The 13,788-nt window shown below is 36.2% G+C and overlaps 1 protein-coding gene across 3 annotated transcripts in view; it reads right to left on the bottom strand.

Annotated features, from left to right (window-relative positions):
- EPRS1 (glutamyl-prolyl-tRNA synthetase 1) overlaps positions 1-13,788 on the bottom strand; it is a 40,730-nt gene that overhangs the window by 9,280 nt on the left and 17,662 nt on the right. Inside the window, exons 13-26 of one of the 3 annotated variants that reach the window (XM_068403161.1) lie at positions 11,745-11,855; positions 10,003-10,139; positions 9,074-9,281; positions 8,548-8,660; positions 7,825-7,942; positions 7,343-7,714; positions 6,219-6,449; positions 5,301-5,549; positions 4,215-4,445; positions 3,615-3,880; positions 2,348-2,399; positions 1,255-1,464; positions 1,031-1,103; positions 165-244 (exon numbers count right to left, since the gene is read on the bottom strand). In XM_068403161.1, coding sequence (XP_068259262.1) covers positions 165-244; positions 1,031-1,103; positions 1,255-1,464; positions 2,348-2,399; positions 3,615-3,880; positions 4,215-4,445; positions 5,301-5,549; positions 6,219-6,449; positions 7,343-7,714; positions 7,825-7,942; positions 8,548-8,660; positions 9,074-9,281; positions 10,003-10,139; positions 11,745-11,855 — 2,451 coding nt within the window. The remainder of the gene's footprint in view (positions 1-164; positions 245-1,030; positions 1,104-1,254; positions 1,465-2,347; positions 2,400-3,614; positions 3,881-4,214; positions 4,446-5,300; positions 5,550-6,218; positions 6,450-7,342; positions 7,715-7,824; positions 7,943-8,547; positions 8,661-9,073; positions 9,282-10,002; positions 10,140-11,744; positions 11,856-13,788) is intronic. The other 2 variants (XM_068403171.1, XM_068403180.1) reach the window with 2 other exon arrangements.

The raw sequence follows: 13,788 nt of genomic DNA, 5'->3' as shown, positions 1-13,788 counted from the left end.
TTTTATAAAAAACAGTGAGAAAAACAAATCACGTAAACCACGTCTATACTTTTGCCACGAAATATGTGCTGTGATCAGTATCATCATGCCATGTCCATATAGAATAGTTGTCCTACGCTGCACTTATGATACAACAGTTACTCAGAAATAGTGTACAGACATACCACAACATTGCACCACTGATTAAGCTTGATAGGAAGATCCCTGTGTGACTGCACCCACTTTGCATAGGCAGGATACATGACTGTAAAAAGAAAGCAGCTTTGGGTTTCTGCACGATATTGCCAGTTTATGCCAAACCTTTCTTTTTGCTACATACAAGCTTAACATTCTCTGCTGTGAGAACTATGCTTTTATGTTTCATTCTCTTTAAAACACATTTTTTGTCTTAACACATGATATTTTCACTGAACAGAGTACTTTCGCTTCACCCTATGTCTCTGCAAAATAGCGTGCTTGCTGCTGGTCAAAGTACAATCCAAAGCCTAATATCTAATGACACTATGTTTGAGTCACTGGCTTAGAGTATGTAAATACATCTAGGTTCACAAATAGAAACCCACTGACCTCGAGATTTCAGGATGCTATACCATACCTGATTCAATTCAAAACTCATCCAGCCTTAGGTCTTAAAATGTTTATTTAAATTACTCAGCGGAAATTTTAGTAAAAGCTATTTTCACAGGTATAGTCAAAGTACATGCAAAACTGAAGTGAATTATGAGATGAAGAAATTTTCTTATAAACAACATAAAACAAACAACCAAAAGTGTTTTTCAGTCAAAGCAAGTCAGTCTTCAGAATATTAATGGAAAAATTCCTAGAGTGCACATTTCCTAGAAAAGTCGATTTAAGGGAATGTATAGTGTTGTGACATTGCTACAAGCAGCAGCAAATTTAGGAAATTTTGATAAGGAGTTACAGAAAACACATTCTAAAAAATACCTTTTCAAAAGGTACTGTTGTCTATCAGCTACACTATACCTGTAACTGTTTTCTTTACAGCCAAACTGCATGAAAAGAGGTCTACCTGTTTCACTTGTGGGACGTACAGCAATTGGTTCAGCCAGATCTGTTTTACCAGATCTTGTGACCCAAGCCACCTAGAGGGGGGGGTGGGGGCGTGGGCAGAAGAAGAGGAAAAAAAATATAAGACAAAACAAGTTTGAAAAAAAACCTTACTTTCATACTCAGCTGCAGACAGAGTAGTTAGGTTTTCTTATACTCAGATTAAAACAAAGTTATGAAGTGTACCTCAGGAGCAAAGTCAGCAATATGAGTCTTCTCTTTCTCTAGAGCAGCCTGGGACACAAACATGGGGAAGTAACAGTTTTCCACTCCAAGTTTCTTGATCTCTGCATCAAAGAAGTTCTTGATAGCTTCCCAAATAGCGTAAGCCCAAGGACGAAGAACATAACAGCCACTCACATCGTAGTATTCAATCATCTCTGATTTTGTGATCACCTTTCAAAAGGTTATTTAGATACTGAAGGTTCAATTTCATACATAAAGAACATTCAGAAATTCAAGTGTGTGGCATGCAACTCAAGACAAGTCTTCTATTTAATAGTCTTTGTGCTCAAAAAGCTAGCAAAGATATGCTTTGAGATCGGTTTTGTTACCTATAGCTAGAGAAAGCTAAGCAGGAACATTAGGTTTAATAATAATACATCTGAATCATGTCAACACTTAGCTAAAACTGAATTTCATGAATCCAAGTAAGAGACAGTAGCTAATTTCTGAGAACCAAGAAACTGCACTTTTGTAAGAAATGTCTCTAGCTCATGTCAGGAAAGATTTTTATTCCTTAAAGTATAGGCCAAAACTATACTAGTGAGAGGCAATGTACACCACTGATATCTATTTACCATCCTTCATAAGTAGGCTAATCTAAACTAATCATCTCTACTCTGGTTGTTTTGAGCCTCATGAGGCAGCGAACTGATTCAGTATCAACAGATACTAACTTTTGTTATACATCATCTTGAGGTAAAATAAAACTCACAAGCCTGTGAAATTCCTATCACTTCACTGAAGTTTTGCACTCTTACTGAAAGAGGAATTCATACATGAATTAAGAAAATCCTATCTATATATAGAGGGAGGAGTGAAATGGTTGACACTCATCCTTTTTACAGCTTCCTAAATTTATTCAGCTCTTCAACCCAGGCACTTCTATTTAAGACCGTGATAACAATGTAAGAAATAGAAAAGAGCAAGTAATTTGCTTTATATTTAAAAAAAACCCCAAACAAACAGAAATATGAGATAAGATAGAAATCCAAAACAGATCTTGATTTATAAGAGAATTAAATAATTCTTTAAATTCAAACTGATGTGTACTTACCTGAGAGAACCAGTCTGCAAGATTTTCTTCTTTTTTAGCTTCTAGACCCAGTCTACAGTATAAGAAAATAACCAGATTTGTGCTGTACAGCATTTAGCAGTGAAATTTATCCTAACCTTTTTTCTTTTTTTTGGGGGGGCCGGGGTGGGGGCATGGAACAGAATATTTTAGTTTTATTTCATAAAGCTAACTTTTCCCAATTTTTTTTCTGACAGTTCAGTATGTATTGGCTAGTAGGAACTGCTAGTATTTCCTTACCTTGGCTAATGAGTATTTCACAAAAACAGCTCCATTTCTTTTCTACTGTTTGAACCCTTCTAATTCTCACCATGGCTGCATCAAAGAACCTCATAACGGTGCATTAAAAAACCCAAGCACCTCCAGATTAACCAGACCTGTGTGTAAGCTGTTTTACTCTTTATTTTAAAAATTTCTTACCTAGCCAGTGGCTACAATTTCAGAAAACATATGCAACTTGAATTCACCATTCACATGAATGTCAATCACACTGTTCAAGACAGAAAATTGACCCTACCACCAAAATAAAGATAACCAGTAAAACTACAAGATTCTAAAGAAGGCTGAACTCACCAGACCCAAATGACAGTAGACAAATGTAAAGTTTTTATACCTCTACAAACAAAGAAGTTTTAAGGGTGAAAAATGCATTTTTCTGGCATAATTTCTATACAAAATAACCACATCTCTGTCTCTACCGTGATTTTTATATATGAAACAGGATGTGGAAAGACTTCTAAACTTTCAGGGTGGGACCAGGAGAGGGGATGCACATCAATCATCACTGGAGAGCTTCCACCATCAACAACAGCAGTGCCTTGCTCTGGGTTGGGCTACATACTTCTCATGGTACTCTCAGTACATATTTTGGAAACCCTGGTACAATGAAATAAGCATAAGTTTTTTTTTTCTCCAGGGTTTATACTGAGCAAGATAGAGCAGCACATTTGCAGAAGCAAACCACGAAGCATACTAAGTTCTTGATGACAGTAACAGTACCCACCATAACAGAGTGTGTACACTGCTTTATGCTTTCTACAGGCTGGGTAGAATTTTCCTCAGTAGTATGCTGAGGTGCAACTCACACTAAATAAACTTGCTTTTGGCTTGATCCTAAATATGAAAATGAACACAGTTATTTTGCAAATGTCTACGCTTTCAAGTGAAATGAGAAACCTGTAAAACTCTAAATCTGAATAGAGGTAAACATTTGAGGTTTCTAGCAAATAGATTAAAGACCACATCTTACCTGGTTTGTTTCTTCGGGCCTTGACTCTCTCCTGATCCATTTGAGGAGAGCTCATTACTACCCTGTCCTTGCAAATGTTCTTTTTTTGGGCCATCGTTTTGCTTCTGTTGCTTACTCTGCTTTTCAGACTTGTTCTCTTTCTCTTTTTTCTTCTTGTCTTTGTCATCAGTGCCAGTAGCAGAAACTGGTTTATAGTCAACTCCTGCAACAGACTTATACTGGGCCTTCAACTGAAGAAGTTCCTTAACAGCTGCATCTATCATTTCCTTCAAGAACAAAAAATTAAAGAGAAATTTATACAGAAATCACAGGAACAAAATGGCTCTATCAAAAAAATAAAACAGATCTATGTATGGCATTGTGGACATCCACACAGTGTTGGGGGAAAAAAATCTGCAAAAGCCAATACTTAACTTACATGTTTTAACATTTTAAGGACCATATCTCACAGGAATCATTTAAAAAGTACATTTCAGATCTCAGAATTCAAATACTGCCTCCTCTAAATGTAGATTTCTAATTCCCATAATCACTGAATTTAAAATAATTTTTAAGATTTAAATACATATATTACATTTTTATATTACAGTATGTTTTTACCTTTTCTGCTTTTTCTGATTTCAATTTCCTAACTTCATCTCCTTGAAGAGCTACTTTGCTAAACAGGGCTTTAGCTTCAGGTGTGTCTGGACCACTGGGTACTGTGTTTGATGCCTGAGGCAAAGCACCTTGAGCTACTGGTGGATGTCCTGGCTTGTAGTCCTGCCCAGTCTTTTCCTTGTAGTCAGCTTTTAGAGAAAGAAGGAGTTTTACTGCTTCATCTATTTCATCCTATATGGAGGACAAATAGCAAGATGTACTGGTAAGAATTAGAGAACTGACAAGAAGCATTGATTTTCAGGATAAGAAAATAAAATTTCTTTCTAGCAATAAACAGTGCTTCATAATTAGGAGAGTACTGAAGTAACAGCTCTTCCCCAAGCAACAGGAGTAAGTTTGAGAGCAGTCACATTGTACCAGAATGTTCCCCTAGCCCACCAGGCCATCTATAACCTGTTAATAACTGCAGCAGAATCTACACTGAAAAATACAATAAATTGTTTTAGAGAAGAGCTTTTTCAAAAAAAAAAAAAATCCAACAAAAAAACCCCCCCCACACACAAAAAAAACCCACACAACAAAAAAACCCCAACAAAACCCAAAAAACAATTGAACACCAACACCAATTCTGCAAGGTAGAAATATAGGCAGAAAAAAATAGCAGCTTCTGAAAACAGAGGTTTGTCTCATGTTCTTTTCTACAACTATCACTGAACTTATGAAGTTTTGAAGTCTTGGTATTTTTGTGGCACAGTTATCTTCACTTGTCCCAAATGCAGCAAGAAAAAATAAAATACATTAAAAAATTCCGCAGGGTTGACATCTGCCATGCTTGTGCCTAGTCATCTAGATGTGAGGGGTTAAGTTTGACTTTCTACACCAGCTGAATTTAGAATTTACATCTCAGAGTCAAAAAAGCATCCAGCATCAGAGTAGCCTTGTGTGGCATTATTAGACCACGCAAGTTTGATGGCTAAGCTATGATCTGGACATAAAGGAGTTTTATCATTACTTGGTGAAAGATTTCCCCCCAGTGGCAAAATGTGGTAAGAATTACAATTGCTTACTCTCTATTTACTATTTTACCTTGGAAGCTTTCTCTGCTTTGAGTCTGCGTACCACTTCCCCTTGTTCAGCTACTTTATCATAAAGTGCTTTGCCATCCACTAAGCTACATGGTGCCAAGTTACTGCAGCATACAGAAGATGGAAGTGTAGTAGAAGGTATACATGGAGGAGCTGAAGGTGGATTTCCAGGCTTGTACTCTTGACCTGTCTTTTGTTTATATTCTGCTTTTAGATTTAAAAGAATTTTCACAGCCTCATCTATTTGTTCCTGAAGCAAGAGAGGAAAAACAGCAGTTGCAGATAAAGACAAAACTAACAGAGATGCAACACAATAGCTAAGATAACATAATCTTTACTAGAATGGCACTAACACAGCTGTTGTAATAAAACTTCTAGAGCTAACTTGTTAGTATAAGAGGTCATTATTGAGTTCTGTGGTAAACCTTTTTAGCCAGAATACATATGAGTTGCACATCAAAGGACCAAATCAGGCAGTGTACATAAGGGCTGATTTCTGTGCCATGAAAGCTTCCTATCTTGGTGGCTTAGTTACCTCCAGTTACAGCAGTCCATGACTTCATATACTGGAGAATGGCAGTAAACACTCAGACTCTGAATAAAGAATGGTTCCCTGGCCACTATCATATTACTACCAAATTTATTATTGCCATTCTAGCTTTCAAGTTACAGCCCTTTTTTCAAGTTACTGCCTATATTCTGCTTCACTTATCTTGTATCGCTAAAAGAACTTGTTTATTTTCCAGGTTCTCCATGCACTATCACAGAACTCATGAAGTCAGCCACATCATCAGCTTAAGAGAATTTGGGAAGGCACTTCATGGAATTTGAAAGTACTTGTTATATTTTGTTCCTGTAATTAGGTTTTAGTCTAAACTGAAAATATTGCTGCAGTCAGAAGTATTCACTGCTAATACACCTTTGAAGCTTTCTCCGATTTAAGTTTGCGGACCACTTCGCCTTGTTCAGCTACTTTGTGGTATAGAGATTTGCTGCCTACTGGACATGGGGATGGAAGAGTAGAAACAGGAGAAGACTGAGGAGGGACAAAGACCACAGGTGGGCTTCCAGGTTTGTACTCCTGGCCTGTCAGTTGTTTATATTCTGCCTTTAGGGATAAAAGGACTTCCACAGCAGCACTTATCTCATCCTGAAAGAGAAAGGAAGAGGCAGAAAGAGGGAGGAACAAAGATATAGAGACATAAGGCTCTGAAGTGCACCTTAAATACTTTCATGAAAAGACCTGCAGTTTATGCGCACCTATTCAATTTTTTTCACTATTTAGTAGAGTTGTTCAGAGAAGTTTTTGCTACTAGTTTCCTACTTTAACAAAGTAACTCCTGTTAAGGGACATACAATCCTAATAGCCCGAAGTAAAATTGTAACAATGAATTAGTTTAGTTCTTCCCTTTTATTTAGATTTTATGGTGCCACCAAGGCACTCCTATGAACAGTATTTAACCACCAGGCAAAGTGTGTTATTTCTCATCTTTCCTTGCTCTGCATTAGAAAGAACAGAAAGAAAACAGCTACTAGTAGCTATATTTTCTATGCTCAGCTCCAGACAGGAAGAGGTTTCAGAAGTACATGTAGTATTTGGATCTTTACTTTCTTTTTTCCTTTCTGCATTTTGATTTTGTTTTGTTTTTAAGGTCTAAATAGCAACAAGTCAATCCTATGAAATCACATAATTTGACCATATTTAGTTAAATAAATAAATAAATGCTGCAGGACATTTCAACCCCAAGGACCAGATTTGGATAATTAATCAGCTCATGCTGTGGGATGAATCCTGTCCACATTTCCGTCCACAGCAGTCTAAGAAATATAGGCATTTACTTGCATCTTTATGAATATTAACACAAACTTTGTCATATATATCTAGCTAAAAGGTAAGTATTGGAAAACACAAGTCTTGATAGAACACAGCCTAAACCAAACGATGATCACTATGAAAACATGGATCCATAAGCACCCATTCACCCCCACACAGAGAGGACAATGGGCTATGCAAACCCAAACAAAAGAATATTAATCAGCCACCTTAGATGCTTTCTCAGCTTTCAGTTTTCGGACCACTTCTCCTTGCTCTGCTACTTTATCATACAGACTTTTACTATCCAGGGTGCCAGAGGTCTCAAGCTTTGAAGACTGTTCAGTTACAGATACTGGAGGATTTCCAGGCTTATAGTCCTGGCCCGTCTTCTCTTTGTATTCTGCTTTCAAGGTCAGCAACTGTTTCACAGCTTTATCAATATCTTCCTTTGCTGCCTTCTTAGCTTTCAAGTCACGAACTATATCACCCTGTGCAGACACCTTGTTGTAAATGACCAGGTGACCTTCAGATACAGTACAGGTTGGAGCAGATGTACCAGCAACAAGTGGAGCAGATTTTTCTTTTACAGCTGAACTAGCCTTAAAAAAAAAAAAAAAAAGAGGCAGCCAAGTAGTCAGCATCATAACCTTGTACAGTAATAGATGTACAGTAATACATTTTATGGCACTTTTCTAGAACACAAGTTTACCTCTTTCTTTGCAGTTTCAGCTTTGGTCTTCTCTTTTGACCCAGATGTTGGCATTTCCTTAGTGTGTCCATCAGGGATGTAAATCAAAATGCACGGGGCATCTTTACAGCTGTAAGGACTACAAAAGAATTTATAGAAAACACAACAATAAAGGAAATACAAGATGCATATGAAACATTTATTGAAACAAATGTTTTACTCTTTCTACAAGATGCTTTTGCACAACTGCAAGTTTATCTTTGTACACAACCGTAGTTACCCAAATTTACGTACCTGGGGATCTGCACTGATTCCTGTTACGTACGAGTTCTGTTTATGTTATAATATTATGCTGAAATGCAGTGTAATGTAGATGTTTGGTAGCTTGCTAAAGAACTGTTGCAATTAAATAGTACCTGCACACTGCAATTGGGAAAACGCCCTGCATTGTTCCTTAATTTATATACTTAGAATTGCAAGGAAACCATGATCTCTTTATTAAGTCCAAGTTAGCTGGAGTGCACCAAAAGTGCCATGTACTTGTCTTCGACTGTTTGAAGAGGTAGGAACGTACAAGCTAAAAGCCATGCCAGTCCACAGAAATATTCCACAGAAAGATCACGGTGAAGGGGAAAATATTTGCAGGCAACATTACTCTTGCCAATGCTTGTGTGAAAACATTAAAGCACAGCAAGCTAAAGCAAATTCTGTGAAGTCTGCTTAGGCCATTCTTAGGTAGCTTACCTCACTGGCTCATAGGGCTGATCACAAATAAAGAATCCTCTCCTCTGAAGTTGTATGATGTCCCCTTTTTTTAACTCCTTAAGGCAAGGATCACCCAACATCAGTTCTTCTTGCTGTAAGTGTTAAAAGAAATCAGTCCAAATCTAACAAAGCACAAGAAATAGTAAGAAATACAGTAGAGTTGTAGAAGGATAGTGGTGATTTTTGGATTTTGGAAGTGTTGAAAATGTTAGTTAATTCCAGAGGCAGCAGAACAAGTACTAGAAAGAAGAGGCTATATCATAAGAATGTATATCAAGACAAAAACTCACACTATTGATCCCAGATGTGTAAAATCCATGAGTCAAATTTTAATTTTGAAATTATTAGAGGTTAAATGGAAACTAAATACACCAGCACATGATTTACCAGTTTGACAAATGGAATTCTTAAATTAAAAAAAAAAGAGTAACTAGTAATAGTGATGGCAAAAATAACCTCCAAACATTAAGCTTTGTGGAATAAAGGGGACAAAAAGACAACTTACCTTGCTATTTTGGTTGATATATTGCTTGAAATCTTCATCTTTACCTAGAACTGGCTTAGTGATCAGATGCTCATAATTAACACAGACAGTTGGGATGAGTGGTGCACGTGGAGTTTCTGCTAACCAAGTGATCTTAGTCGTTTTTTTGAAGTCCTTATTCTCTAAGTTCAACTTGGCATTGATAGACACCATTTTTCCACTTGAATTTCTACAGGAAAACAGAAAAAAAGTAAAGCCTAAATGATTAATTCTCATTTGATACTACAGACCATCAACAGATTCACTGAAAAACAAGTGTTCAGAGTTCATTTTTGAAGTGTGGGAGACAGAGGAAATGAAAGTGTATTCACTCGGGTTGAAGTTCTCCTTTAATTTTGATTTCTTAACTATCAAGAGACAGTAAAGAACATGGGAAAAAAAAAATCGCTACATATTTATGTCCTCTATCCCAGCTCACCCCATTCTGCCACTGTCTCAACACAACCATTTCAAATATACTATGATCACGTTAATGGTCTCCTTCCCCACCTCAACAGTTCTGCAACTGAAACTGTGATAGGTTTAGTTTTTTAGTATGCAAAAGCAGTATTCATTACAGCATGTAAGTTGTTAAAATTCCAGGTTAGTTTTTTTTTGTCTGAAAAAGCTGTTTCATAGTGGAAATATTACCATAGAAACATGGAGAACGCTGGATGAGAGGGACATGCAGTATCAGGACTGACTGGTGATTTCAGACCTGAATCTACAGTAAAATATGCTCTATGCTAAAGTGCAGTTTTGTGGCATATTTCAAAGTAGATACCTGTATATATATAGAATGGACAAATATGGACAACCATTAATACTTTACTGTTACAAGCTACCTATAAAAAAACTCAACAAAAAGCTGAAAAGCAAAAATTAATTTCATCTCCCAGTAAACAGGTTACCTGTTTAATTTGGTGATGATAATGTTGCCCCAATTTATGAATGTAACCACCTCTCCCTCTGTCAGGGTCTCTGCATCTGCACCCTCGATCAGGACACTGGAGCCATACCACACAGGTTTCAACCCAACATCAGTATTCTGTGAATAATAATTTAATTTCAAAGGAGAGACTGTTATTATATAAGCTGACTAAAGTTAATGCAGTGCCAAAACACTGCTTTATTTACAATAGAAGATAGATGTAGATAGAAGACAGACAATAACAGTAACACAAAGCTATAGTATTCTTCCACAACTCTCTCAGGTTTCTCATTCACAAGTGTTGCATTCATTCCTCTAACAGTACACTCAAAAAATCCTATCTTCTATCAAATACTAGCTCCAACACAACCAATAGCATACCCCGTTTCCTTAAGGTCCATACATCTTTAAGATCTGACAGGTAAAAACTAAGTAAGTTTTTCTCAAGTTTCCATTTTGCTATACAAATTCCCTTCAAAAATAATTTCATAACTCTACTTTTTGCTTTTTTATGTAATTAATATGGAAACAAATATGGAGCTTCTCTCAGCTTTATTAGGATAGAAGTTGGAAATACGTTGCTTATAACACTAAAAATACTCAGCTTTAAAGCATCTCAACAATGGAGATAAACTTTTTACTTCTAAAAAAAAAGGAGGACAGCTGGGAGTTCAGTCTTTTTCACCTGATCAGGAGTTTGACATTCGTTTCTTCTGGTCAGTACTTATTTCATTATATACTGGAGGCAGCATTTTTAATATCAATGTTTTAATATGCTGGCTTGCATCTGACCAGACTTCAATTTTCACTTGCATCTGCTCAAAACCTGTTTCCTTGTTTATCTGCCACAGGGAAGAGGGCAAACTAAATGTCCACCTCTCAGTTACAAGAAATGTCTACAGGAAAACTCAGAGCAACAAAATAAAAACAAATAAACGAAGCAAAACCTGAACAATATTCACTTGTTTCTCAGTATAAGTGTGATATCTAAGGGATGCTTTCAGTGAAGCTTAAGTACAATTGGAGATGCCATGCTCAGAGGAAAGTATCTTTCCTAATTGTAGTGCCAAAAAAGAATTGTATCAGTAACACACTCCCCGTCTTAAGGGATATTATTCTGTTTACTGGATACAAAGAGTATTAAATTAGCAGGTTCTTAACTTTTGATAATAACTATTTGCTATCTGAATTTAAAAGTCATATTAAAAAAAACAGATTGGTAGAATTAACAGGTTAATATATCACTTCTCTATATAAGTCTAATTTTATAAACTATTTAAAAAAAAAATCTCCTGCATTCCTCACTTTTACGGAGAAGCAGTATCTATTGTATTATACTCATAAAGCTTGAATAAAATTTTATATTTAACCTTCTCTGTGGGAAGTTAGTATCAAACAATAATAAAAACAGTCTGAGCATCACTCCATACTTGTAACATCTCACCTCTTCTGAAAACTGCCAGAGAGGCCTTTCAATGCACTGTCTGTATGCACTCTACATATTTACAAAAGCAGTTTCCTACATCCTCTTAACAGAACAAACACATTCAGTAGTTGCCCAGTTTTTGACAATTTTGTGGAAAAAAAAAGTACACCTTGGTTTTATCTCATGCTGTCTGAGCAAGTTAAAAGCAGGACTCTCCTTGCTGACTGCTCCAAGCCAAGATACTTCCAACCTTACTGATCTGCAATACAAGAATATTAAGAGAGTAAAGCGAGAACCTTTGGATGTTTAGCCACTTCTTTCATCTCCTCTTGAGCTTCAGGAATATTTACTGGGACCACGGCATCTTTCAGTAAAGCAGTATACCGAGGTGCTACTGGATCTATAACCTAAAGAAAACAAATGAGGTGGATCATGAATATATGACATTGACAGAAAAATATAATGTTGTATAAAACAACAACCAACAAAAAGGAATATTAACTGGTATTCTTTATGTTACCGCATTTTTACATTTGCTTTAATGTTGCTTTAATCCAAAGCTATAAAAGAGAAAAGTGAGAAAACAGTGGTAATACTTCACAATTTACCACCTTTCTTGAAATTTTGAGTAAAAGCTATGGATTGGGTACTACTGACACCAGTAGTAACCAAAATTATGAGCTGATGCCTCATAGGGAAGACAGTAAAATGTACTTTGATATAGTTTTACTATGTATATATGCTGTTACATCTGGATCACTTTCTAGGTAGCTGAATAATAATGGTACTTTATCAGTGCAGTTCGTCCTTTTTCCAGCAGCACAAGACCTGATCCCACACTCATTCTCCAGGTCAGTACTCCAGCAGAATCAGGGACAGATCTGGCTATAGACGAAGCACCAATTAAGTCTGCAATTTTAATACAGACGCATTAGATACTATAATAAGGCAACACCATAACATTGACTTCATGAGGATTTCTACAACGTGAGTTTGGCAAGAAAATGATACCACTAAAATGTCTTCCTGTATTTTTATTGCAAATTTTCAAACTCAACTGGTGTAGTTTTTCACAGCATTTTTCACACCTGAAAAAAGGTTTGTCAACTGTTCAAAGACACTTAAAAACATAATTCAAGAAAAACAGTTGTCCGGGTCCAAAAGGAATATTAGAGATCTACTAGTTTAACTGGAAACTGACACAAATGAAAACACCTGCTTTAATTCATTTTTTTTTCTCCTTAGTTTATTCCTGCTCAAGTGAAAAACTAGACAGCTATCTTAGAAAAAAATATTTAGCATCTAATTAGTTGACATGAGCAAGTAAGGTGATATGATGATATACTTTTAAGAAGTCACACATTTGTAAGTTCATAGTCACTGAAGTCAGACTCACACTTTAAAAATGGATTTGTGTATGTTTCTCAAAATATAGGTGTATTATGTGATTTAATATAATTTCGATAACTAAATGACTGAATTTTACAATGTTATTACCAGGCTCTTTACTTTACTCATTAAAACTCACAATCCTTCCTCGGATGACAGGTGTTAAAAAGTCAGTAGCATAATTACAGGATAACATGTAAAATAAGAGCTTTCACACTGATGAAGTCTTTGAGCTCAGAACTACCTGCATGCAACTAATTGTTTTTGCTCATATTGCAGATTGCAAACTATCTGCACAGATACATGTAAATAAAATTGGCTAATAAATATGGTGCTGTCCAAGAAGTTGAGTCAGAGGCCTCAGAAACTCGGTTTAAAACAGATTCAAAAAATAAGCCCTGACAGTCCATTGTGGATTTTTCCCCAAAATCCAATTCTTAGTCAAAAATATATTTATGCAGCAACAGAAAGAACCAATTCATAAACCTTTGTGTATGTCGCAGACCAAATGCAAAATACATGAAGAAATACAAGACACATGCCAGACAAGCAAAAACTACTTAAATGAAGAGATCAGGGTACTATCTAAGCAAAACCAAGCAGGAATCCCAATGCAAAATAACAGGTGTTTCCACAATCACACAAAATATGCAATCAGCATTATAACAATTCGCCTTATTATAGTGTCCAAGCATCTGCTGCCAAAAAGCGACTAACCATGTTAAGATGCAATATTCCTTATTTGACATTCAGTCAGAAACATCAGCAGTGCTGGTTTCATCTGCATAGGCAGTATACGCAGCACATTAGTCCTTTTGCCACAGAAAGGAAAAGCGGCCAACATGAACAAAATTGAGTAAGATTTGTGTTGATGTTAACAGGTAAGCCAAACCAGAAATGGGCAGCCTTTTAAAACTAGGAATAATGCATTTTCAGTGGGTTTGTAGAGCT

Source organism: Nyctibius grandis, chromosome 1, assembly GCF_013368605.1.
Source record: "Nyctibius grandis isolate bNycGra1 chromosome 1, bNycGra1.pri, whole genome shotgun sequence".
NCBI classification, from domain to species: Eukaryota; Metazoa; Chordata; class Aves; order Nyctibiiformes; family Nyctibiidae; genus Nyctibius; species Nyctibius grandis.
Note: the sequence above shows the minus strand (reverse complement) of the source record. Positions and strands in the feature narration are given on the sequence as shown.